Raw genomic sequence first — 27,174 nt, 5'->3', positions numbered from 1 at the left:
CTTTGGGTGCAAGAGGTCCCGGATTCATATCCCTGACAAGCCCAATCAGTAGGCTGATGCTCACGATTGTCTGCTGTCTGCCATCCACATTCCAGGAGTGGACAATTGAGAGGTGGTTTTTCTGAACAGACACACTTTTCATCCCGGGGACTGGGCACTCCTTCTCGATGTGTTCTCAAGGATAACCATCAGGTGGGGGATTTCAGAGTTGGATCTGATGGTGTCTTGTCAAGACGCCAAGCTTTCGAAGAACGGTTCTAGTTCAAGACTGCTCTGATAGATGTCTTGGCGGTTCCTTGGAATTTCAGACTAGTATTCCTGTTTCCTCCATTTGCTCTCCTTCCACGAGTCATTGCTTGTATCAAGCAGGAGAGAGCGTCTGTGATTCTATTAGCTCCTGCCTGGCATGCAGGATCTGGTTGAGGATATGGTGAAGATGTAATCTCTTCCACCTTGGAGCTTCCTCTGAGGAAGGACCTTCTAAATCAGGGTCCATTCCTCCTAACTCTAGATTCTCTGAAGCAGTCTGCTTGAAGATTGAACGCCTAGTCCAGTCTAGACGTGGTTTTTCGGCAGCGGTCTTTGATATTATGCTTCAGGCTTGTAAACCTGTGATTCACCATAAGTATTTTTTTCGCTTCTTCAGGATGGCCTGGAGAAAAGTTTGTCAGTCAGTATTCTGACAGGTCAGATTTCTGCACCGTCTATTCTTTTGCTCAAACGGCTGGTAGATTTTCCAGATGTTCAAGTTTTTTTATTCAGGTCCTGGTCAGTATCAGGCCTGTGTTTAAACCTGTTGCTCCTCCTTGGAGTCTTATTATAGTTTTTCAAGTTTGGCTGCAGGCTCGGTTTGAGCCGCTGCATGTTGTTGATATAAGGTTGTTGTCTTGGAGGTTTCTGTTTCTCCTTGCTCTTTCTTCCGCTCCAGAGTTCTGAAATTTCAGCTCTGCAGTGTGGATCCCCATAACTTATTTTTCATGCAGATAAGGCGGTCATTTGTTCTAATTTGGTGTTTTCTCCCTAAGGTGGTGTCTGATTGAAACTTCAATTAGGAAATTGTTGTTCCTTCTTTTTGTCCTGATCCCTTCTTCTCATAAGGATTGTTTTTTTGCATAACTTGGATGTTGTGTAAATTTTTTACCTACAAGCTAATACAGATTTCGGCAATCTTCTGCCCTGTTTGTTGTTTTCTCTGGAAAACGTAAGGGTCGGAAGGCCACTTCTACTTCTCTTTTCCTCTGGTTAAGAAGTATGATTTGTTTTGCTTATGAGACTGCTGGACAGCAGCCTCCTGAGGGAATTACAGCTCATTCCTCAAGGGCTGTCTCCTCATCTTGGAGTTTCAAAAATTAAGCTTCTGTGGAACAGATTTGCAAGGGGGCAACATGATCCTCTTTGCATTCCTTTCCAAATTCTACAAATTTGTTACTTTTGCCTCGGCTGAGGCCTCTTTTGGGAGAAAGGTTCTTGAAGCGGTGGTGCCTTCTGTTTAGGTCCTCCTGCCTTTGTCTCCCGCCCTGTTCATTCCGTGTACTTTGACTTGGGTATTGGTTCCCACTAGTAATTGGAATGACGTTGGGGACTCTCCATGTCATAGGAAAGAAAACAAAATGTATTGTTACGTGATACATTTCTTTATTTCCGGACATGGAGATTCCATGACCCCGCCCTCTTTTTTAATTATAATTCAGCAGTTTTTTGAGTAAACCTCAGGCATCTTTTTCACCCTTGTGTTTCTTCTTTTTCCATTTTTCTTTGGCTGAATGACTGGGGATTATGGGTAAGGGAAGTTACAATTAACAGCTTTGCTGGGGTGCTCTTTGCCTCCTCCTGCTGGCAAGGAGTTGAATATCCCACTAGTAATTGGAATGACGTTGTGGACTCTCCATGTCCGTAAAGAAAGAAATTTATCAGGTAAGCATAAATTTTGTTTTTTAATTCCTCCTCTCATCCCTTGATTTGTATATGGTTAAATAGCCCACCCCCTTGGGCTGAGGTTCAATACCTTTCATTGTTTCTTATGTTTATTTCTGATCTCTATTCTTAGACTCAGAGATGGTTGGTGTGTACTTGAAGTCAGTTCGTAGCCCTGTTGTTTCCAATCCTTTTAAAATGGTGCAAAGAAAAAAACCTTCAATGGCTATATTTTCACAAGTAAGTGCGGAGGTTGCTAACTTATAAATTAAAATATTAAAAGTATTCTCTTAGTACTTTACTTTGTTTAAAAATAAATCATTCTAATTGATGGATACTGTAAGTCAATGTAAATCTTTTCCAGTTTTCAGGATCTACAAATAGGTAGGATATTTAGACTACAGCACAAATAGTTTTATCAGCTGCTCAGTAATAGCCGGTAACCAGGTCATCCTGAAAATCTGACCTTTTGGTTTGTGTTTAGGACTGAAACTAAATAACCCTGCTTTAAGAAGTATGCATGGGAGAGTTTTAAATGTTTTTATAATGTGCTGATTCTTCTTCCGTTCATTCTTTAAATTTGCATTAATATAAACTGATAAAGGACATTATTCATGACCATGTGCACCAGCATTCAAAAACCCACAACACATTATGGGTATTGCAGATTAGCGGTGCATAATTATTATTATTTTAAATAAACAGAGTTTGATTCAAAATTGGGACAGACCATGATTTTTTAGCAGCTTGGGACATGTTATAAAGGAAGACTGAGAATAAATGATAGTTTAATTAAGTGAACCAGGAAGTTTGCATGAAAAACCAAGGTTTTGTTTATATTTCCGTGGTAAACTTTATGAACTAGTTGTAACATCACAATTTTTTACATAGATTCCAGAGCAGGATGAAAGCTACATGGAAGATAGTTTCTGTGTTGATGAAGAAATTGATGAAGAGGACATTGAGCTGCAATCCAGTGAGGAGGAAGTAACTGCTAATATAGACCTTCTTCAACAAGACAGTTTTGTTGAGGGTAGAAAACAGTACTGCACTAGACGAAGGCTGCAAATGAAAAAACTGACATTCAGTGATAGTGATATCAAACGTCCTGAGAAGAAGAAACCTTCCAGGATTATCATTCATGATGATTCTAGTGAGGAAGAACCTGAAGTAGTATCTGATACGAGGACGAATGTTTCTTCTGCTGCTGCTAAACCATCATTCTTAGCTCAGGCGACAGATCCTCCATCTCCATTGAAGAGTGGCTTTGATGTGCCTTTGAGGGATAGGTGCCAGGCAAGGCTGAATCTCAAAGCTTCTGTGTCTGAAGCATTGGATTTCCAGGCAGAAAATACATCTCATTCTATCACTAAACAGAAAACCTCAGATGGAATCATCCTCCCAGCAGACAAGGTATTTTATGATATTAAAATATTAACTTTGTATTTAATGGAGAATTCTTTAAACCACGGTGCTTTAAATCAGTTAGATAACATATTAACTGTCATTTGTAGAAAAAACAATCAAACACCTCTTTGGTTCCATTGATGTGTGCTACATTACTGGATCAGTGAAACCAATTTCTGTGCAACTTATTAGATTGATGGTTGGAAACAGTGGTTATATTTATCTACATTTTGGGCAGTTTCTCACTCACCGAAACATTCTATTATAACTGAAAGCTTTGAAACAACTTTATTATACCTGTGCTATTCTGACACTGATTGAGACTAAGTTGTATTTAATAGCTGTAAGAATATTTGTGCTTGGAAAGAGTTGCTTTATATGTATTTAAGGAATCTATGTAAATATAATGTAAATTATATAACTGTTTGAATACATTCTCTTTACTATTTTATCTGTGTAATTTCTTTACTCACTATGGGCTAGATTACAAGTTTTGCGTTATTGTGCTGTACGGCTATACCGCTGAAAAATTGGCCATTACACGTGGAATGGCATATAACGCATATTACATAAGTCGCGGCGGTATAGCTATGCCGCAAGCATTTTAGCCTGTAACGCAAAGTCCATTCCACACTTAAAAAAATTACGTTTGAGTGCGGAATTTTCCATAGCGCTATATCACAGGTTACGCAGTCCGGCGAAAATGCTTGCATTACAGCCTATACCGACACGATCCATTCTGTGGTCTGAGACCAGTAGTTATGGATTTTGGGAAACAAAAATGTTTCACAAAACTCATAACTAAAATGTTTCACAAAACTCATAACTAAAATGTTACAGTACATAACTAAAAAAGTACAATAACACCCATAAACTACCTATTAACCCCTAAACCGCCACCCTCCCGCATCACAAATACTATATTACACCTATTAACTCCTAATCTGGGCTTTAACCTACGGGTTGCCTTGTATTTTGTTTTCATCCGATAGGATGTTTTGTCTGTTTTCCTTCTTCCCCTCTGAGGGAGGATTTATGCGGCTTGACGGTTAGGACCCGGATTGCAGGCTGGTCCTGTTTGGGTTCAATTCTGTCTGGTAGCTGTTCGGACATGTGGCACCGCTCTGCTTGACTGGTCCGGTAGAGGCGCTGAGTGCTCATGTTATTCTCTGTGTTCAACTAAGCATTCTAGAGGACCGGTGGGTCCGTGAGGCAGGAGGGATTGTCTCAGTCCTTATAGCTTTCAATTTGGATGACTGGGTCAGTGGAGTTCCGCTGCGTCTCTCTCTCTTGTGTCTGGGGTTGTCAGATCCTAGAGCTCCTTCCCATGTAGTGGAGGGTTGGTGGGCTTGCGCCCTCTTGCCGCTGAGTTGGGCGGTTTGACCTTTTTTATTTTGAGACCCTGGGAATTGTCCTTCTGGACTTAGTTCTCAGCAGCTAGTAGTTTATTGGGTAGTTCAGCTGCCTTGCAGCGGATGGGTTGCAGAATGTGACCAGCTGCACCTATTGCACATTGACTGTGTACTATCTAGCTGTTTTTTATGTGACATTTTGGTCTTCCTCTGTTGTCTCCATGTGAGTTAGGTCTCCTTTTAGGGACCTGGGTTCCCCTCCGGGACATGGTCATTTCCTGTTAGGGGCACTGGGTGTGGTCTCCTTGGGCTCTGCTCAGAGCTGGGGATGCTATGCGTCCTTTTCTCTCTATGATCCTCGGATTGTATGGAGGTGATGCAGAGACCAGCTTTTGCTCGAGTGATTTTGGCCTCGAGGTATCCCCTTGTTTGGTGTCCTGCGGCTGTTTGAGAGTCTATGGGCTCTAGTGTCGTTGTACGACTTTTAACGCCTTAGCTCCTTTGGAGCATTGAACTTTGGCAAGGGGTGGTTTTTTCCTTGGGTCAGGACTTACGAGTTATCTTGTTATCCGGGTTGATCTGGATATTGCATTGATATCTCCCTGTGGTCTGTTTTATTATATCAGACCGGGTGTTAAGTTCTTGGATATTGTTTGTTTAATCAATTGGGGGGCTCGGATCTGTCTTCTCCCTGGTGCTTCCGGTTGCTGAGGCTTCGCTCAGTGTTTTCCTTTGTGGAGTTGTTGCCGGACTTTTTTGGCTTTAGGGCTGGTTCAGGTTCCCCAGTTCCTGGGAACTTGGGCTATGTCCTTTTACTTGGACTAATTGATCTGGTCACAGTTGGCCAGGTTGTCTGAGTGCTGATGCTCATTGGGCTGGACTTACGCCTTTATGGTCGGTTTCCATTGGTCAGCTTGCTGTGGTAACCTTATGGATTTACTGCTTTGCAGGTGAATGGGTTTGCAGTGTCTCTGCTGCAGCTATTGCACATTAGATGTGTGTAAGCAAGTTAATTCCTTAGGGGGATTCCTTCTAAGTTCATCTGCATTGGAGATTGATCTCTCCTTTAGCCTGTGGCTTTGTGTCTTGTGGGCAGGTGCTCTGCCTTTTTGGCCCCATCCCTTTTTTAAGGGTGGGGGGCTTATTCTCCTTCTTATGGAGGTGTGGTCCTTTTTCTAGGGATTCTCTTGGATTTAGGAGGTTGGAATTGAGATTTAACCTTTCATCTTCTGTTTTTCTCTGGGTTGTTACGTTCCATCTGGAGTCTTGCTGGCTCCGTGTCGAAACTATGGTGGGCCTTTTGTTAGGTTCCTTTGGGTCTACAGCCTTGTTGTCTGTTTCTAAGGAGTTGAGTCCCGTGCTCTATTGGGATGGCTGTGGCCTTTCTTCTGCTCGTTTTTGAGCTGGTGTTGGGGTTCTTCTGCTCCCCTGTTTCAGACCTGCCGATGCTTGGGCTGACCCGGCTGGGAGTGGGTTCTGAGATGCGTTGTCATCTTCAGGATCTAGGTTGGCATAGTAGCTAGCTCTCTGGGCTTGCAAGCAGAAAGTCCAGGGTTACCATACACCGGGTAATGGGTGTAACCTCTCTCTCTTGGGGGTGCAGTGGGCCTCGTTGAGGTTCTGTGCTTCCCCTTTTGGAGCCCTGTGTGTAGGTCTGGCAACTTCGATTGCCTAGCGTGTGCTCTCTGTCTGGGAGTTTTCTTTTGCAATCTGTTCTCTTGCTGACCGCTTTTTACTTCTCAGCAAGTATTCTTCTGTGCCATCCTGATGATGGCTGCGTGTTCTTGACTCAGGGTTTTTCGTCCGGGTCTGTTACGCGTTCTTTTTTGTCTGAATACTTTAGTATTCTTAGTTTTGACGATTTGAGGACTCCTTCAGTTGTCTTTCGGTGCTTTGCACAATGTTGAGAGAAGGGTTTCTCTGTTTAGATGCCCGGTCCTAAACCTCTGGTTTCTGCTTGGTCTGGGCGTAGCCTCCCCTTGTCTGTCAGGATCCATTTGGACCTTTGTGATCTGGGCTCGCTATTGGGGGTTTTCCTTTTATGGATTTTGTGGTGACCTTTTCGGTTTCACTTTGGTTCTTCCTTGCCCTATCCCTTGGGGAGTTTAGGCTGGTGTTCCCCTCTTTAGAGAAGGATGAGCGGTGAGGGACCGACTGTTGAGCGACGTTGTCTCTTGGAGGACTGTTGGTTCAGTTGGGTCTCTAGCTATGCTTCTGGACTATCTGCTGGTCAGTGTCCTTGGGGCCTTTCCTTTTTAAAGTTTTCTCGGCTTCGGACGAAGCAGGGTTTTTGTTGGGTAGTGGTTTCAGGCTTGGTGCTCTCAGAATGGGCCGCCTATTTTACCCTCCCGTTTTGACATTCAGTATCCTCTTTAGCTTGGGTATGGTTTTCCCAAAAGTAATGAATGCGGCTGTGGACTCTTTCCCATTAGGAAGAAAAACATAAATTATGCTTACCTGATACTTTGCTGTATTCTTCTGGCACCTTTTCACCCTGATATTTCTTCTACTGTTCCTTGTTCCTCGGCAGAATGACTGGGGGATGAGGGAAGTGGGAGGAGTATTTAAGCCTTTGGCTGGGGTGTCTTTGCCTCCTCCTGGTGGCATGTTCTTATTTCCCAAAAGTAATGAATGCGGCTGTGGACTCTTTCCCATGGAAGAAAATGAAATGATCAGGTAAGCATAATTTATGTTTTTGTGCGCTTATCTTTCTAGATCTCTACATATATATATATATATATATATATATATATATATATATATATATATATATATATATATATATATATATATAAAACTAACGATTAGTTTCATAATCGATTAATCGGATAAAAAAAACACTATTTTTTTCTTCTATTTAAAATAAAATCCACATACTGAGTGTTACAAATATAAAACTTCAGACTAAGCGGTAGATTTAACAAGCAGCGGATGCCGTTTCTTTCATGTAATTAGCAAGAGTCCATGAGCTAGTGACGTATGGGATATACATTCCTACCAGGAGGGGCAAAGTTTCCCAAACCTCAAAATGCCTACAAATACACCCCTCGCCACACCCACAAATCAGTTTTACAAACTTTGCCTCCTATGGAGGTGGTGAAGTAAGTTTGTGCTAGATTCTACGTTGATATGCGCTCCGCAGCAGGTTGGAGCCCGGTTTTCCTCTCAGCGTGCAGTGAATGTCAGAGGGATGTGAGGAGAGTATTGCCTATTTGAATTCAATGATCTCCTTCTACGGGGTCTATTTCATAGGTTCTCTGTTATCGGTCGTAGAGATTCATCTCTTACCTCCCTTTTCAGATCGACGATATACTCTTATATATATATATATACCATTACCTCTGCTGATTTTCGTTTCAGTACTGGTTTGGCTTTCTACAACATGTAGATGTAGATGAGTGTCCTGGGGTAAGTAAGTCGTATTTTCTGTGACACTCTAAGCTATGGTTGGGCACTTTTTTATAAAGTTCTAAATATATGTGTTCAACATTCCTTATTTTCAGACAGTCAGTTTCATATTTGGGATAATGCATTTGAATAAAACAATTTTTTTCTTACCTTAAATTTGACTTTTCCCTGTGGGCTGTTAGGCTCGCGGGGGCTGCAAATGCTTCATTTTATTGCGACATTCTTGGCGCGGACTTTTATGGCGCAAAATTTTTTTTCTGTTTCCGGCGTCATACGTGTCGCCGGAAGTTGCGTAATTTTTTACGTTCTTTTGCGCCAAAAATGTCGGCGTTCCGGATGTGGCGTCATTTTTGCCGCCAAAAGCATTTAGGCACCAAATAATGTGGGCGTCTTATTTGTCGATAAAAAAATATGGGCGTCACTTTTGTCTCCACATTATTTAAGTCTCATTTTTTATTGCTTCTGGTTGCTAGAAGCTTGTTCACTGGCATTTTTTCCCATTCCTGAAACTGTCATTTAAGGAATTTGATCAATTTTGCTTTATATGTTGTTTTTTCTATTACATATGCAAGATGTCCCATGTTAAAGCTGAGTCAGAAGATACTTCTGGAAAATCGCTGCCTGGTGCTGGAGCTACCAAAGCTAAGTGTATCTGCTGTAAACTTTTGGTAGCTGTTCCTCCAGCTGTTGTTTGTATTGAATGTCATGACAAACTTGTTAATGCAGATAATATTTCCTTTAGTAAAGTTACATTACCTGTTGCTGTTCCATCAACATCTAATACTCAGAGTGTTCCTGATAACATAAGAGATTTTGTTTCTAAATCCATTAAGAAGGCTATGTCTGTTATTCCTCCTTCTAGTAAACGTAAAAAGTCTTTTAAAAACTTCTCATTTTTCAGATGACTTTTTAAATGAACATCATCATTCTGATTCTGATAATGGCTCTTCTGGTTCAGAGGATTCTGTCTCAGAGGTTGATGCTGATAAATCTTCATATTTATTTAAAATGGAATTTATTCGTTCTTTACTTAAAGAAGTCCTAATTGCATTAGAAATTGAGGATTCTGGTCCTCTTGATACTAAATCTAAACGTTTAGATAAGGTTTTTAAATCTCCTGTAGTTATTCCAGAAGTTTTTCCTGTTCCTGGTGCTATTTCTGAATTAATTTCCAGGGAATGGAATAATTTGGGCAATTCATTTACTCCTTCTAAACGTTTTAAGCAATTATATCCTGTGCCATCTGACAGATTAGAATTTTGGGACAAAATCCCTAAGGTTGATGGGGCTGTCTCTACTCTTGCTAAGCGTACTACCATTCCTACGGCAGATGGTACTTCCTTTAAGGATCCTTTAGATAGGAAAATTGAATCCTTTCTAAGAAAAGCTTACTTGTGTTCAGGTAATCTTCTTAGACCTGCTATATCTTTGGCGGATGTTGCTGCAGCTTCAACTTTTTGGTTTTAAGCTTTAGCGCAACAAGTAACAGATCATAATTCTCATAGCATTATTATTCTTCTTCAACATGCTAATAATTTTATTTGTGATGCCATCTTTGATATCATTAGAGTTGATGTCAGGTATATGTCTCTAGCTATTTTAGCTAGAAGAGCTTTATGGCTTAAAACTTGGAATGCTGATATGTCTTCTAAGTCTACTCTGCTTTCCCTTTCTTTCCAGGGTAATAAATTATTTGGTTCTCAGTTGGATTCTTTTATCTCAACTGTTACTGGAGGGAAAGGAACTTTTTTACCACAGGATAAAAAATCTAAAGGTAAATTTAGGTCTAATAATCGTTTTCGTTCCTTTCGTCACAACAAGGAACAAAAGCCTGATCCTTCATCCTCAGGAGCGGTATCAGTTTGGAAACCATCTCCAGTCTGGAATAAATCCAAGCCTTTTAGAAAATCAAAGCCAGCTCCTAAGTCCACATGAAGGTGCGGCCCTCATTCCAGCTCAGCTGGTAGGGGGCAGATTACGTTTTTTCAAAGGAATTTGGATCAATTCCGTTCACAATCTTTGGATTCAGAATATTGTTTCAGAAGGGTACAGAATTGGCTTCAAGATAAGGCCTCCTGCAAAGAGATTTTTTCTTTCCCGTGTCCCAGTAAATCCAGCGAAGGCTTAAGCATTTCTGAAATGTGTTTCAGATCTAGAGTTGGCTGGAGTAATTATGCCAGTTCCAGTTCTGGAACAGGGGCTGGGGTTTTATTCAAATCTCTTCATTGTACCAAAGAAGGAGAATTCCTTCAGACCAGTTCTGGATCTAAAAATATTGAATCGTTATGTAAGGATACCAACATTCAAAATGGTAACTGTAAGGACTATCCTGCCTTTTGTTCTGCAAGGGCATTATATGTCTACAATAGATTTACAGGATGCATATCTGCATATTCCGATTCATCCAGATCACTATAAGTTTCTGAGATTCTCGTTCCTAGACAAGCATTACCAGTTTGTGGCTCTGCCGTTTGGCCTAGCAACAGCTCCAAGAATTTTTACAAAGGTTCTCGGTGCCCTTCTGTCTGTAATCAGAGAACAGGGTATTGTGGTATTTCCTTATTTGGACGATATCTTGGTACTTGCTCAGTCTTCACATTTTGCAGAATCTCATACGAATCGACTTGTGTTGTTTCTTCAAGATCATGGTTGGAGGATCAATTTACTAAAAAGTTCATTGATTCCTCAGACAAGGGTAACCTTTTTGGGTTTCCAGATAGATTCAGTGTCCATGACTCTATCTTTGACAGACAAGAGACGTCTAAAATTGATATCAGCTTGTCGAAACCTTCAGTCACAATCATTCCCTTTGGTAGCCTTATGCATGGAAATTCTAGGTCTTATGACTGCTGCATTGGACGCGATCCCCTTTGCTCGTTTTCACATGCGACCTCTTCAGCTCTGTATGCTGAACCAGTGGTGCAGGGATTACACAAAGATATCTCAATTAATATCTTTAAAACCGATTGTACGACACTCTCTGACGTGGTGGACAGATCACCATCGTTTAGTTCAGGGGGCTTCTTTTGTTCTTCCGACCTGGACTGTAATCTCAACAGATGCAAGTCTTACAGGTTGGGGAGCTGTGTGGGGGTCTCTGACGGCACAAGGGGTTTGGGAATCTCAGGAGGTGAGATTACCAATCAATATTTTGGAACTCCGTGCAATTTTCAGAGCTCTTCAGTCTTGGCCTCTTCTAAAGAGAGAATCGTTCATTTGTTTTCAGACAGACAATGTCACATCTGTGGCATACATCAATCTTCAAGGAGGGACTCACAACCCTCTGGCTATGAAAGAAGTATCTCGAATTCTGGTTTGGGCGGAATCCAGCTCCTGTCTAGTTTCTGCGGTTCATATCCCAGGTATAGACAATTGGGAAGCGGATTATCTCAGTCGCCAAACGTTGCATCCGGGCGAATGGTCTCTTCACCCAGAGGTATTTCTTCAGATTGTCCAAATGTGGGGACTTCCAGAAATAGATCTGATGGCCTCTCATCTAAACAAGAAACTTCCCAGGTATCTGTCCAGATCCAGGGATCCTCAAGCGGAAGCAGTGGATGCATTGTCACTTCCTTGGAAGTATCATCCTGCTTATATCTTTCCGCCTCTAGTTCTTCTTCCAAGAGTGATCTCCAAGATTCTGAAGGAATGCTCGTTTGTTCTGCTGGTAGCTCCAGCATGGCCTCACAGGTTTTGGTATGCGGATCTTGTCCGGATGGCCTTTTGCCAACCGTGGACTCTTCCGTTAAGACCAGACCTTCTGTCGCAAGGTCCTTTTTTCCCATCAGGATCTCAAATCCTTAAATTTAAAGGTATGGAGATTGAACGCTTGATTCTTAGTCAAAGAGGTTTCTCTGACTCTGTGATTAATACTATGTTACAGGCTCGTAAATCTGTATATAGGGAGATATATTATAGAGTCTGGAAGACTTATATTTCTTGGTGTCTTTCTCATCATTTTTCCTGGCATTCTTTTAGAATTCCGAGAATTTTACAGTTTCTTCAGGATGGTTTGGAGAAAGGTTTGTCTGCAAGTTCCTTGAAAGGACAAATCTCTGCTCTTTCTGTTCTTTTTCACAGAAAGATTGCTAATCTTCCTGATATTCATTGTTTTGTACAAGCTTTGGTTCGTATAAAACCTGTCATTAAGACAATTTCTCCTCCTTGGAGTTTGAATTTGGTTCTGGGGGCTCTTCAAGCTCCTCCGTTTGAATCTATGCATTCATTGGACATTAAATTACTTTCTTGGAAAGTTTTGTTCCTTTTGGCCATCTCTTCTGCCAGAAGAGTTTCTGAATTATCTGCTCTTTCTTGTGAGTCTCCTTTTCTGATTTTTCATCAGGATAAGGCGGTGTTGCGAACTTCTTTTGAATTTTTACCTAAAGTTGTGAATTCCAACAACATTAGTAGAGAAATTGTGGTTCCTTCATTATGTCCTAATCCTAAGAATTCTAAGGAGAAATCGTTGCATTCTTTGGATGTTGTTAGAGCTTTGAAATATTATGTTGAAGCTACTAAGTCTTTCCGAAAGACTTCTAGTCTATTTGTTATCTTTTCCGGTTCTAGAAAAGGCCAGAAAGCTTCTGCCATTTCTTTGGCATCTTGGTTGAAATCTTTAATTCATCATGCTTATGTCGAGTCGGGTAAAACTCCGCCTCAAAGGATTACAGCTCATTCTACTAGGTCAGTTTCTACTTCCTGGGCGTTTAGGAATGAAGCTTCGGTTGATCAGATTTGCAAAGCAGCAACTTGGTCTTCTTTGCATACTTTTACTAAATTCTACCATTTTGATGTGTTTTCTTCTTCTGAAGCTGTTTTTGGTAGAAAAGTACTTCAGGCAGCTGTTTCAGTTTGAATCTTCTGCTTATGTTTTCATTTTTTTTCATTATAAAATTTAAACTTTATTTTGGGTGTGGATTATTTTTCAGCGGAATTGGCTGTCTTTATTTTATCCCTCCCTCTCTAGTGACTCTTGCGTGGAAAGATCCACATCTTGGGTAGTCATTATCCCATACGTCACTAGCTCATGGACTCTTGCTAATTACATGAAAGAAAACATAATTTATGTAAGAACTTACCTGATAAATTCATTTCTTTCATATTAGCAAGAGTCCATGAGGCCCACCCTTTTTGTGGTGGTTATGATTTTTTTGTATAAAGCACAATTATTCCAATTCCTTATTTTTTATGCTTTCGCACTTTTTTCTTATCACCCCACTTCTTGGCTATTCGTTAAACTGATTTGTGGGTGTGGTGAGGGGTGTATTTGTAGGCATTTTGAGGTTTGGGAAACTTTGCCTCTCCTGGTAGGAATGTATATCCCATACGTCACTAGCTCATGGACTCTTGCTAATATGAAAGAAATGAATTTATCAGGTAAGTTCTTACATAAATTATGTTTTTCTGCGCCCAAAGTTTCCGGCTTGCCGGAAACGTAAGTTAAGATGCTGCGGTCGTCCGCCACCTTTTAGGGGCAGCATTGCACAATTATTATTATTATCGGTTATTTGTAGAGCGCCAACCGGTTCCGCAGCACTATAAACAAAGGCTGAGTACAACAAAATATTTATAGGGATCAAACGGGTTGAGGGCCCTGCCAAGAGTCGCACTGTTGTAGTCAGCTCTTAAGAAGGTGATCTGCAAACAGCTGGACTCTTAGGTTTACATGCTAAAGGGGTTCAGGGGATAGCAATGGAGGAGAGGAACTGGTATAAAGAAAGGTTAGTGTAGGTTGTATGCATCCCTGAACAGAAGAGTCTTTAGGGAGCACTTGAAGCTTTCAAAACTAGGGGAGAGTCTTGTGGAGTGTGGAGCGAGGCAGAGAGTTAGAGTTCCACAAGATGGGAGCCAGTCTGGAGAAGTCCTATAAATGGGAGTGTGAGGAGGTAACAAGAGAGGAGGTAACAAGAGAGGAGGAGAGTAGGAGGTCATGAGCAGAGCGAAGGGGACGGGAGGGAGAGTATCTGGAGACAAGGTCTGAGATATAGGGGGGAGCAGTGCAGTTGAGGGCTTTGTATGTCAGAGTGAGAATTTTGTGTTTAATCCTAGAGGCAAGAGGAAGTCAGTGAAGGGATTGGCAGAGAGGTGCAGCAGATTAAGAGTGACGTATAAGGAAGATGAGCATGATAGAGGCATTCATTATGGATTGTAAAGGAGCTAGGCGGCAGCTCGGGAGACCAGAGAGGACAGAGTTGCAGTAATCGAGGAGGGAAAGGATGAGAGAGTGGATTAAAATCTTATTTGTGTCTTGTGTAAGGAAAGGTCTAACTTTAGAGATGTTTTTAAGGTGGAAGCGGTAGGCTTTTGCCAAGGACTGAATGTGAGGAGTGAAAGAAAGATCTGAGTCAAATGTGACCCCAAGACATCGGGCATGCGGGTTAGGGGTAATAATGGAGTTCTTGACAGTTATAGAGAGATTGAGGGTGGAGATTTTGGAAGAAGGGGGTAAAATAAGGAGCTTAATTAGTTGTTGCAGCTCTAATATATATATATATATATATATATATATATATATATATATATACTTTTTACCTCTGTGATTACCTTGTATCTAAGCCTTTGCAGACAGCCTCCTTATCTAAATGCCTTTGACAGACATGCAGTGTAGTCAATCAGTGAAGTCTCCTAAATAACTTCACGAGAGTGAGCACAATGTTATCTATATGACACATGTGAACTAGCACGATCTAACTGTGAAAAGCTTTCAAAATGCTCTGAGCTAGGAGGCGGTTTTCAACTGTTTAGAAATCAGTTTGAGCCTAGCTAGGTTTAGCTTTTTAAAAATACCACCAAGGGAACAAAGCAAATTTGATGATAAATGCAAATTGGAAAGTTGTTTAAAATTGCATGCCCTATCTGAATCATGTAAGTTTAGTTTTGACGTTACTGTCCCTTTAATAGGTAGTTTATAGGTGTTAGTGTACTTTGTAACATTTTTGTTTCGCAAAATTCATAACTACTAGTCTCAGATCGCGGAATAGATTGTGTCGGTATAGGCTGTAACGCAAGCATTTTAGCCGGACCGCACAACCTGTAATACGGCGCTATTGAAAATCCCGCACTTAAACGTCATTTTTTGAGTGCAGAATGGAGGGTTGCGTTAAGGCTAAAATGCTATGCGTTACCTGCCATTCCACGCGCAATGGCCAATTTTTCAGCGGTAAATAGCCGTAACGCACCGTAACGCAAAACTTTAATCTAGCCGTTTGTGTGTAAACCTACAAAGTTAAAATTTATTTCCAGGGCAGCAATGCTGTACTGGAACCTAGCTGAACACATCTGGTGAGCCATAGCTGCCAATCACCAGCTAGTTCCCAATAGTGCATTGTTGTTCCTGAGTGTTCCTAGCTATGCTTTTTAACAAACGATACCAAAGGAATTAAACCATGAAAGTTTCATTTTTGCTTCCCTGTCAATTGGTATGAGTTATTTGATGTTTCATTTATTTAAATTTGCTGAAGGTTTATTCAACAAGAACACCCAAGACTTCTAAAATAAAGAACCAAAAGCATCAATCTGTATTGCTGGAGGTCACTGCAAAACTTCATAAACATTACACACTGCATATGCATGCTTCAGCTGAAACACTTTTTACATTAAACTTGTCTTCTAAAAAATCCTATGAAAATCTCATATAAGTTTTTTTTTGTAACCTTTATATTAAACTATTTAAGGTGATCTTGAGTGAAAGGCTACAATGGTGACATTTGTATGTAAGACAAGTAAACCACTAAGAATGTATGTTTTTTTTATACCATACGACAGCGATGGGGAACTTTGGCCCTTCAGATTTTTCAGAACTACATTTCCCATGATGCTCAACTTTACTTCAGAGCCTAAGCATCATGGGTAATGTAGTTCTGAAACATCAGGAGTGCCAAGGTTCCCCATCCCTGCTGTAGGAGAATGCAGTGAAGTATCTGATTATGTAAAATGAAAATCTTTTTAAGGTGGAAAATCAAACTGCAAGAATGAGTGTCATGAAAAATAAACGTTCTTTCTTTTTAGCAAAAGTCTAACAATTTATTTTATATCTAATACAGGAAAGTGATAAGCGTAAAAATGTCAGTTCCGATTCTTCATGGCTGGGTTCCTCTACTTTAAGTGACCACTCATTTATGAAGGTGCATCCTCCTGGATCCTCAGCAAATGACAAAGCTCTCTGCATCCTCACAGACAGCCGAGAAATTTCTTCTGGACCAGAAGTAATCTCTTGTCTGAAAAACGTTCATGGGGTGAAGGTACAGGTGTGCTCGCTGGGTGGCTGTGATTACATTGTCAGCAATCGTATGGCCGTGGAGCGGAAAATACAATCAGAGTTCTCAAACAGCGCAAATAGGAGCAGATTAATAGAACGAATCCAGCACTTGCAGAACTTGTTTGAAAGAGTTTGTCTAGTTGTGGAGAAAGATCGAGTCAAACCAGGTAATTTTTCCGTGCTTAGGGTATCAGAGCTAGAACACATTAATGTCACTTAAAAGCTGTATATAGGGAATAAGGCGGTGATGATCTACTACAGGGAAAAATCAAACACCCATCTTAGAAAGAAATAATAATGTCTGAATGGAAGTTAACCTGACTGTTATTTTGAATGGGCCACATATGCATACTCATTAATATCCTAAAATTCACTGTCAATTAACACTTAAAGGGACATGGAACCCCCAAAAATACTTCTTGATTCAGATAGAGCGTACAATTTTAAACAACTTTCCAATTTACTTCAGTTATCAAATTAGCTTTGTTCTCTTGGTATCGTTTGCTGAAAAGAATAGCTATTTAGGCTCAGGAGCTGGGAACTAGCTGCTGGTTGGTGGCTACACATATATACCTTTTATCATTGGCTACAAATGTGTTCAGCTATTTCCCATTGCTTCTTCATCAATAGGAATACCAAGAGAATGAAGCAAAATTGATAAGAAAAATGTTGTGTTTCATGGCCCTTTAAAGAAACCGGTCAAAACTGAAATGTGCATGGGTGTAAGAGAGCATCAGGATTCAGACACCATGCCTGCTTAGAGAGATGGCGGTAGTGTCAGTAAAGACTTCATTTTGTCATACAAGCCACTGCTGACTGAGAAAGTGTGGTATTTGATTGCTGGTGCATGTGGCACTCACAGCATACGTGCATATGCTGCTGAATAACAGTAACATACTCTCCTCATTTCATTTGTAGATGCATTGCTTTTTGTTACTTTAGGATGGGAAAAACTACCTAGATATTTTCAGAACTCTGCTATTAAACATGTGCATTTGGATGTTTAGTTTAACAATGAATGCCGAATATGGCCGCCACCGTTTTCTTCTTGTGACGAATGTGACACATTTAGTTTTAATTACTTCTCCTTCAGGCATCTGATATATATTTAGGCGGCTTCCTATGGCCTGCTGAAGCTGGCATATGAGCTACCCCCCTGAATGGCCTCCCATGCTTCTTTGGCCTGCTTTTTTACTCCGAGTATCTTGTTTAGGTTTAGAGTAATGTAAGGTTTGCTGGAACAAGATACATGTCATTGGTTCCAATGGTCCAGTCCCGTTCCAAACACCCTTTGCATATCTGGGGTTGGGTTTTCATTGCCCCGTGGGGTTTATGTGGGATGAAGGTGTCAGAGTAATGCAAAATTGTTTTTCAACTTAAAGGGACATGAAACACAACATTTTTCTTTCATGATTTAGGTAGAACATACAATTTTAAACAACTTTCCAGTTTAGGTCTATTATCAAATTTGCTACATTCTCTTTGTATCTTTTGTTGAAGGAGCAGCAATACCTTACTGGTTTCTAACCGAACACATTGGTGAGCCATCGACAATCGGTATATATATATGCAGCCACCAATCAGCAGCTAGAACCTAGGTTCTTTGCTGCTCCTGAGCTTGCCAAGATAAACCTTTCAGCAAAGGATAACAAGAGAAGGAAGCAAATTAAATAATAGAAGTAAATTGGATAGTTGTTTAAAACTAATTGCTCATGGATGTCTAATTATGACTTTACTGTCTCTTTAAACCTACTCCTTGCCTTATAGGTTTTCCAGTAAAATAACAGACAAATGAGAGACTGATCATTGATTTTACAGCTTAGTTATATTTATGTTCATTCTTAATCTGGTTGTGTTACCAGCCCAGCACTTAGTTCATGAATGACCCTTAAAGGGACATTAAACACTAAATAAATGCTAGATAGAATGATGCATTCAAAGAAAAGATTAGTCTGAGAATAACAAGTAGATGTACTTTTTAAAGTTTCATTAGTTGTAGAACATACCATTTTAAACAACTTTCTGATTTACTTATTTTATTTGCTACTTTCTCTTGGTGCCCTTTGTTGAAAAGCATACCTAGGTAGACTAAGGAGCTTCGAGCTAGAGGTTGATTGGTGGCTGCACATATATGCCTCGTGCCATTAGATAACTGACGTGTTAACTAGCTCCCAGTAGTGCATTGCTGCTCCATCAATAAAGGATACAATAAGAATGAGGTCAAATTGATAACAGAAGTAATTTGTAAAGTTGTTTGAAAATGTATGCCCTATCTGAATCCCTTTTGTACTGGATATACAAGAGCATTGTGTTACATACCCCACACTCTATAGTAGACTGTAGTAGTCAAATTTGTATCAATAACTGAAGCTGCTATATCTAACTGTACCATTCACATACAAGATACCAGCATTACCGTCTGTGGTTTGAGATGAAATATTTGCCCTTGATGCAACTACTGGGAACACTGGAAATATTCAAGGAGGTTCTATCACCAGTTGCCTGAGCAATGTGCACCACAATGTGTATGTGGCTTTTTTGGTGGAGGCACAAGTCATACTGGATAAAAGCAAAGATCTATTTTATGTCCCACATATGAGAAAATTGTCCATTCTCATCAACTGGGAAGAGGGAAATAATGATAAATAGTTGTATTTGTTTATTCAGCAGGACATCATCAAATCCACTTCTGGATACTTACAATGGTATCTGATGATTCTTCAGGTTTTGCAACATAATCCTTTGATCTGACCCATATCAGGTTAAGAAATTCTTGAGGAATTCTCCTTTTTTTGCGACTAATATTGTGGTTCAGCCATTTTATCCAGATTCTAAGAATGACAAGACATGATTACTTAAAGGGACAGTCTAGTCCAAAATAAACTTTCATGATTCAGATAGAGAATGTAATTTTAAATTTTTTTCCAATTTTCTTTTATTACCAATTTTGCTTTGTTCTCTTGGTATTCTTAGTTGAAAGCTAAACCTAGGAGTTTCATATGCTAATTTCTAAGCCCTTGAAGGCCGCCTCTTCTCTCAGGGCATTTTTATTTTTATTTTTTTTATTTTATTTTTTATTGAAATTTTATTCATTTTACATCATACATAGTACATCTACAACAAAAAACAAACAAAAACAACTTCACAGCATGTTGTTTCACAGCGTTAAATAACATAAACATATCAATTCTCCGCTGCACCACTTTATACTGTCTATCTTAACACATCTACATCATTTTAGATTACTTTTACCAATATTCTTATATACTGTATGCATTTATTTCTTTATACATTTCTAAAAGTGTGTTTTATTCTATTAGAGTTTCTTTTCAGTGTTCCTAAATAATCCTCCCAAAGGAATAGTATGGAGTGATATTCTTCTATTCTATTAGTCTGTTTGTAATGATATTTTTCAAGGGATAATAACCTCGACACCTGTTCCCTCCATTCTTGCACCTTAGGGATTTTTGTGTTTTTCCATAGTCGTGGAATTAACTGTTTAGCACAGTTTAGCATAATATATAATAACATTGACCTTAATTTACACTTTATTTTAGGTACCTTATTGAATAAAAATACGAATGGGTCGTTCCCCAGTTGAATTGTTATTATTTTCCCTATTTCTGTGTGTATGTCATTCCAATATGGTCTTAACAGGGGGCATTCCCACCATATATGTGAGAGAGTTCCTTCCTGACCACATCTTCTCCAACAGAGTTTGCTGGCACTTGGGTATATATTAGACAATCTTTTAGGGGTAAGATACCATGTGGTAAGTAGCTTCATGTTGGTTTCTGTGACATTCATAGAAGATGGAGCTCTTCCCATTTGGTAGAAAATCATTTGCCACTCATTCAGCATTAAAGATTTATGTAACTCCCCTTCCCACACTTTAGTATATGAAGGCAGCTGTTTCGAGTGCATTGTTAATAAAAGTCTATACGACTGAGATAATCCCTTCTTTGAGGTGCCTTCCGAGTAGCATATAGATTCGAATGCAGTAAGTTGCCTCACCAGATTTGGTTTATTTTTATTATGATTAATGTAATGTGTGAGTTGCAGGTACTCATACCAATTCTGACCTCTAAGTATATGTTTGTCTGCTATTTCTTTTTTTGTGAGTATCTTACCGTTATCTAAAACTGAGCGTGTCGGTACCCAACAATGTATGTTCATGGTGTCACCCTCTGTGATATTGTGGTTCATTGGAGAGTCAGTGTTTGCTAGTAGAGGAGTCAGGGGAGATGGGACAGATGAGATGTCATTGTTATTCTTCAATATTGAATCCCATGTCTCTAATGTTTCCAATACTATTTTTGGTGTTAAGCTACATAGTTTCCTCTGTGGCTTATGCAGCCAACATTGACCACTCAGACTTGAAGTATTTGCTAGTTCATGTTCTAATATTACCCATTCCTTATCTTTAAAATGTTTACTCCAGTCTATTATTCTAGTCATAATAGATGCCTGCTTATAGTATGTTAGATTAGGTACACCCAGGCCCCCATTGTGTCTATCTCTATACATAGTTTTCTTTGAGACCCTAGGCATTTTGTTCTGCCATATAAATGAGTTGACATTGTTTTGGAGCCTATTTAAATACGTTTTTGAAAGCTGCATGGGTATTGTTTGGAATATGTATAATATTCGCGGTAAGAATGACATTTTAAAGGCGTGATTTCTGCCAAGCCAAGAGAGATATTTACTTCTCCACCCATTTATCTCTATCTGTAATTCTTTTAACAGTTTAGTGTAATTTAATGTGAATAGTTTCTCTTTAGATTTTGCTATATATATTCCAAGGTATTTCAAGGAGTTTTCCTGAATTGGAAAACTAAATTGGTTGCTAATTTGTTGTAGTAGTGTGTCAGACATCTCTACTCCTAGGACCTCCGATTTGGTTGTATTGATTTTAAAGTAGGAGTGAGAGCTATACAGATCAAACTCCTTCTGCAGCGCTTTTAGGGATGCCAGCGGATCAGTTAGTGTCAGCACAAGGTCATCCGCATACAGTGACAATTTATAATGCGTCTCGTATCTTAACACCTGCAATAGCGGTATTGTTGCGTATGTTACAAGCCAGTACCTCCATGTCCAGCACAAATAATAAGGGGGATAAGGGGCATCCCTGTCGGGTTCCGTTCCTAATAGTGATGACATTCGAGAGTGAATTATTTAATCTAATCTTGGCTGAAGGGTCAGAATACAATGCAAAAATGTTATCTATCATATGGGGCCCTATTCCGAATTTAATAAGAGTGTGGCGCAGAAAAGACCAATTAAGCCTATCAAAGGCCTTTTCAGCATCTATTCCCAAGAATATTGTAGGAATTTTTTCTCTTTGGGCATACTCCATAAGGTCCATAGCTTTTATCGTATTGTCTCGTGCCTCTCTACGGGGCACGAATCCAACTTGGTTAATATGGACCAGCTCAGGTAAATACTTGTTAAGTCTCGCCGCTAGCACTTTCGCATAAATTTTCACGTCCACGTTTAATAGGGATATGGGCTGAAAATTTGAGGGGGTATTGGCTGGTTTCCCAGGTTTCGGGAGCACTGTAATATGTGCTTCTAGCATACTTGAGGGAAATGGCGTGTTCTCTGATATTAGATTAAATATCTTCTGCAAATGCGGTATAAAAATAGGGGAGAATTTTTTATAATATTGAACAGAATAGCCATCTGGCCCGGGACTTTTCCCTGTATTTAAGTTGGTAATAGCTGTTGCGATCTCCTCAGATGTTAGTGGGTTTTCTAACTCATTAGTCTGTTCCGCTGATAGTTGGGGTAGTTGGCATTTTTCTAAATATGAAGATATGTTTGGTAGTGTGGGGCTACAAGTGTCTTTGTTATTTATACTATATAGTTTTGTGTAATATGTTTCAAAATGGGATAGGATATCTGGTGTTGTTTTAACTTTACGTTTGTCGGGTGTGTCCAGCTCATGAATATAGGTTTTGAGCTTTTTAAGCTTCAGCGCCCGTGCCAGCAGTTTGCCACTTCTATTACTTTCATAGTAGTAACGTTGTTTGAGTTTTATTGTCGTAAGATTATATTCCCTAGTTAGGAGGTCTCTAATAGCTTCTCTAGCGTTCTGTAATTCTGTGAGCACCTCTGAGTTCTGTGGATCTCGTTTGTGCTTGTATTCTATTTGGGATAAAGTGTTTGACAGATCCATGTAGTGTTGTCTGGATTTTTTCTTTATCTGCGATTTAATTTTAATGAATTCGCCTCTCATATAGCATTTGTGTGCCTCCCAGACTATGAAAGGGTCACTATCTGCCTGTGTATTTATCGTGAAGTATTCATTCAAGGATTTGACCAACCCCTCATTGTATATAGGCATGTTAAGTATTGAGTCGTCTAACTTCTAGATAAAGGGTTGTATAGGTGTATTAGGCCAGTGTAGTTGTGTTATCACTGCCGAGTGATCTGACCATGCAGTGTGTGAGATCTTTGATGTCCGTATGGTCGCTAAGCCGCATTGGTTAGTCATAATGTAATCTATTTGACTGTAAGTGTGGTGTGGTGATGAAAAGAATGTATAATCCCTTTTAGAAGGGTTTATAAACCTCCAAACGTCATACAAGTTATAGTCCCTCATTAACTTCCCCAGACACTTAGTCACATGTTTCGAGGCTCTATTTGTGGTGAATGAGTTGTCCAATTGGGGGTCTAACGCTATGTTGAGGTCCCCTCCCAGGAATGTCACTTCTCTAGAGAAGTCTACTATCTTGTTAAAAACGTACTTAAAGAATGGGAGCTGCCGCACATTGGGTGCATATATATTTATCAAAGTTACTGGGCTGCCATAAAGGAGACCAAACACCCCTAGAAATCTGCCCTCGGTATCTGATGTGGTTTGTATGTGTTTGAAGGGGATATCTTTGTGTATTAGAATACTGACCCCGCATTTTTTTGAATCCGCTGAGCTATGGAAATGCTGAGTATATCTTGTCCCTAGGTACTTAGGTTTGTTTCTTTTCCTAAAGTGAGTCTCTTGAAGGAATATTATATCTCCCTTTCTTTTATACAGGTCTGAGAGTGCTATCGATTTTTTCTGTGGGGAGTTTAGTCCCTTTGCATTTTGGGAAATAATGTTAATTGTTTTACTTATTTCAGAGTTTACTAAATATGGCCTACACAAAATCTAAATGTAAATGCAATACAACTTATAAGCAGTGCTTTAAACTTGGAGTATTCAGTAGTACAACAGCAAGTGTATTCTGCTAGAATTAAATTTCTCAAAATAAACGAAAACAGAAAAGGAAAAAAAAAAAAAAAAAAAAGCTATCAAAAACAACAGTAGCTAAAAATCGTAAGTATTACTAAAAGACGCTTTGAGATGTCTACAGTATACCTTATATATATTGTACTAGATCTTATTTTCAGCTGTTATTGAATCCAGAGGTATAAACCAACAATTAACTTGATTCTTACAAAACCTTATAACAATATAAAACATTAAATGGAACCTTTAACCCTGCCCTGAGAGTTCCCATAAACAGTTGAGGTGTCTTGACAGAGTCTGACAACATGTCCAGCCTTCCTAACACAGTCTCTCAGGGCATTTTGACAGTTTTTCACCACTAGAGGGTGTTAGTTCATGTGTGTCATAAAGATAACACTTTGCTCACGCACGTGGAGTTCAGGTGAAACAGCTCTGATTGGATGTCTGTCAAAAGAACTGAAATAAGGGGGCAATTTGCAGAGGCTTAGATACAAGGTGATCACAGAGGTAAAAACTGTATTTATATAACTGTGTTGGTTGTGCAAAACTAGGGAATGGGTAATAAAGGGATCATCTGTCTTTTTAAACAATAATAATTCTGGTGTAGACTGTCCCTTTAAAAGGTTTGATGTAGTCAGAGCATTTAGCATGAATTGGAAACTGCCAAAGGTGTTAAATTCTGCTTATACAAAGGGACAGAAAAATCCAAAGCTCTCTGACCAGTTGAATTCCCCATATGATCTTTGTGACTTGTAAGGTATAATGAAACCTCTGTTGATAAATTATTACTTGATTTGTATTTTCTTGCTTCTTTCTGTAATAAAATATACGAAATGAATGTGTTCTGTTAGTATAAAGTCTTTGGTACAGGATGAAAGCTTTGTCTTCACAAATTGTGACTGAATGTCATATTCATGCATACCATTATAATCCAATTTGTATGTATTTGCCAACTCTACATCTCTCTCCTAGATTATCAAAAACACTTAGGCTTTTTTGAATTTTCTAGCTAGCATTGACACCCTATGTGTCATTTTATTGTAATTATACACTTTACCTAATTATAATGATTCTACTTGAATTATTAAAAATAGTGTTCCAGTCCGATACCTTTATTAATGACATAATTAGAAAAATTGACTTCCAGGCTGTTTTTAAGCAATGGGTTGACCAAAAGATAATGGAGAATGATTATGTACTACCAAATATAAAAATATATGTATTGACTACACTATTAATATGAATGCAGTAGCCTGTGACCTTCCAAAATTATTTCATTATATTATATTAAAATATGATTCTTTTTTTTCTTTTTTTTTTTCTTTTTTTTTTTGAATAATGTGATTTATTTCCTTTATTTGGCATAATGAACTGTTTGTTCCTTTCAGGAGAAACATCAAAAATATTTCAGAGAACAAAGTATTACGATAGCACATTATCAGCCTTAATCAGTGCTGGTATCCGGATTCTTTTCAGCTCCAGCCAAGAAGAGTCTGCTGGCTTGCTTAAGGAATTGGCTTTGCTGGAGCAGAGAAAAAAGTCAGGGATTATCATACCGACAGAGGTGAAAGGTTACAAGCAAGAAGCATTGCAATTCTACCTGACCATACCAAACATAAATTACCTCACTGCACTAAACTTGTGCCATCGTTTTGAATCTGTGAAACAGATGGTTAACAGGTACGATACTATGTAATTAGATTCTACACTGAGTGGTTTGCTTGAAACAATAATTGTTGTCAAAAGATAATAGGAAAAGTAACAGGCAAACAAGTAAATTGAAATAACTGGAGCAGTCAGGAGTATAGATGAAATGGAAAGAAATGAAGGTAAATTGGAGTAGAGGGCAGACAAGTAAGGGGAGCTATTTTAGGGCGTAATAAATGTGTTATATGAGCATGAGACAGAGTGGGTAAAGGATGTTGTGGACATAAGTGGCTTAAGAAGAATAAATGAATCCCTTCAATGCAGATGTAAACAGAATCTCTGCGCCCTGCGGTTTGGAGAATGAGGAGGAATTAAAAATCCCTCTTTATTCTCTGTCCCCCCTCACATTTGTGATGTGTGACATCACCAGATTGTGATGATGTCACACACATTGAGGAAGTGACAAATGGTGGCCACAAGAGTAGTTTTAAAGGGAGGACTTTTACAGAACGTAAAAAAAAAATTATATCTGAAAGAAATGCTCTGATATATTTTAATTTAATTTTTCAAATTTATTTTCAGCTCAGTGGATGTGATAGCCAACCTCGCCCAAGTAAACCCGCAGAAAGCAGAAGAAATCTTCCGCTACCTTCATTATGTATTTGAGTCCCAGATGTTGCCCTCTAATAATAATGTCAAACGAAAACAAAATCTATAGTGTAAATTTGTGATTAACCAAACTATATGTTATTTTTTGTATTGGTCTTTTTTTTACTTGTTTTCTTTAACTATTTCAGTTGAAAATGATATTTTATTGCAGTGCAATACTTTAAACATTGAATATATTGATCATATGCACTTTATTTCTATTATTGTTTTGTTGTAAAATATGTAAATAAATTCTTCTTCTAAGAGATATTTCTGGTTTCATAATTACAATTAAGATTTCAGAGCATGCATAAATAAATGTAATGTTCAAGTTCTCAAATCACAAGTGAAATTAAAAGAACATTTTTAATAAAATTAACCATTGATATATACATAATGACTATATTGTAGCTGAGTAACAGCGGGATTTAAAAAAGCTGATATAACGTAATTATTGAAGAAACATTCCAGCGGCTATTTAAAGAATTATATACCAGTGTGAATGATAACAATACCTTGGAAGTTATAACAATCAGTGTTTAATCAGAGCTCCTTACTCTATATGGGCTCCATTCAAGAAGCTTGGAGTTCCTTTTCTACAGACTTGCCTACAGCCTCTATTTAAAAAGCAGCTCTTAACCTGCTAAGCCAACTATAAAGTGGGGTTCCTCAAGCTCCCAGACTTTCCGACTGGAGTGATTGACAGGCCCTGCTCACGTGCAATTGGCTGCACACGAGCAGGGGGTAGTATTGCACACAGCAGCAGCTTGTGCAATAATAAATACAGGCAGTGTATTGCTGCCTGCTAGCCGCAAAGCTGGGCAGACAGGGATGGAGATGTCTTCCCGGTGGTTTTTAAATGGACCTCATGTTTTTACAGGAATCTTGGACTGTTCAAACCCAACCCAAGAAAATACCTAAACTGTCATCCCTGGACCAACAAGACCCCACCTCTTAATTAAAGGCCCTCCCCAGACATTACCTCTCCTCCTTTTAGGCCGGCTGTGCCATCTTTACACTTAGTCTAATGAAAATTAAAACACTATTCAATTGGCTCTCAAATAGATTTGCTAGTAATTAAGTACAATATAAGATCCAAAAATTAATATCAACAGAGTAAGCAACACTGGACTGAGAAGCCCATTGTAGCACACAGAGTAAAAATGATCACTAGTAAAGACAGACTATGTTTGCGTGAGACCCACAAAAGTGGGATATAATTGGGCTTAACCTCTCAAAATCTCTCAAAAAGTGAAATACCACACTTAAATTCAGAGAAAGATATAGGGCACTGTACTACCCCAGATTAC

General features: G+C 39.1%; 1 protein-coding gene across 1 annotated transcript in view; it reads left to right on the top strand.

Moving 5' to 3' along the window:
* The window catches only part of FANCM (FA complementation group M), an 811,954-nt gene extending 785,820 nt beyond the window's left edge, over positions 1–26,134 (top strand). The window contains exons 19-23 of the mRNA XM_053697678.1: positions 2,048–2,154; positions 2,806–3,327; positions 16,124–16,505; positions 24,958–25,249; positions 25,799–26,134. Coding sequence (XP_053553653.1) covers positions 2,048–2,154; positions 2,806–3,327; positions 16,124–16,505; positions 24,958–25,249; positions 25,799–25,934 — 1,439 coding nt within the window. The 3' untranslated portion in view covers positions 25,935–26,134. The remainder of the gene's footprint in view (positions 1–2,047; positions 2,155–2,805; positions 3,328–16,123; positions 16,506–24,957; positions 25,250–25,798) is intronic.
* Positions 26,135–27,174: the final 1,040 nt, after the last annotated feature.

Source organism: Bombina bombina, chromosome 1 (genome assembly GCF_027579735.1).
Source record: "Bombina bombina isolate aBomBom1 chromosome 1, aBomBom1.pri, whole genome shotgun sequence".
Taxonomy (NCBI): Eukaryota; Metazoa; Chordata; class Amphibia; order Anura; family Bombinatoridae; genus Bombina; species Bombina bombina.
The sequence above is the reverse complement of the archived record's forward strand: the minus strand, read 5'-3'. Positions and strand labels throughout refer to the sequence as shown.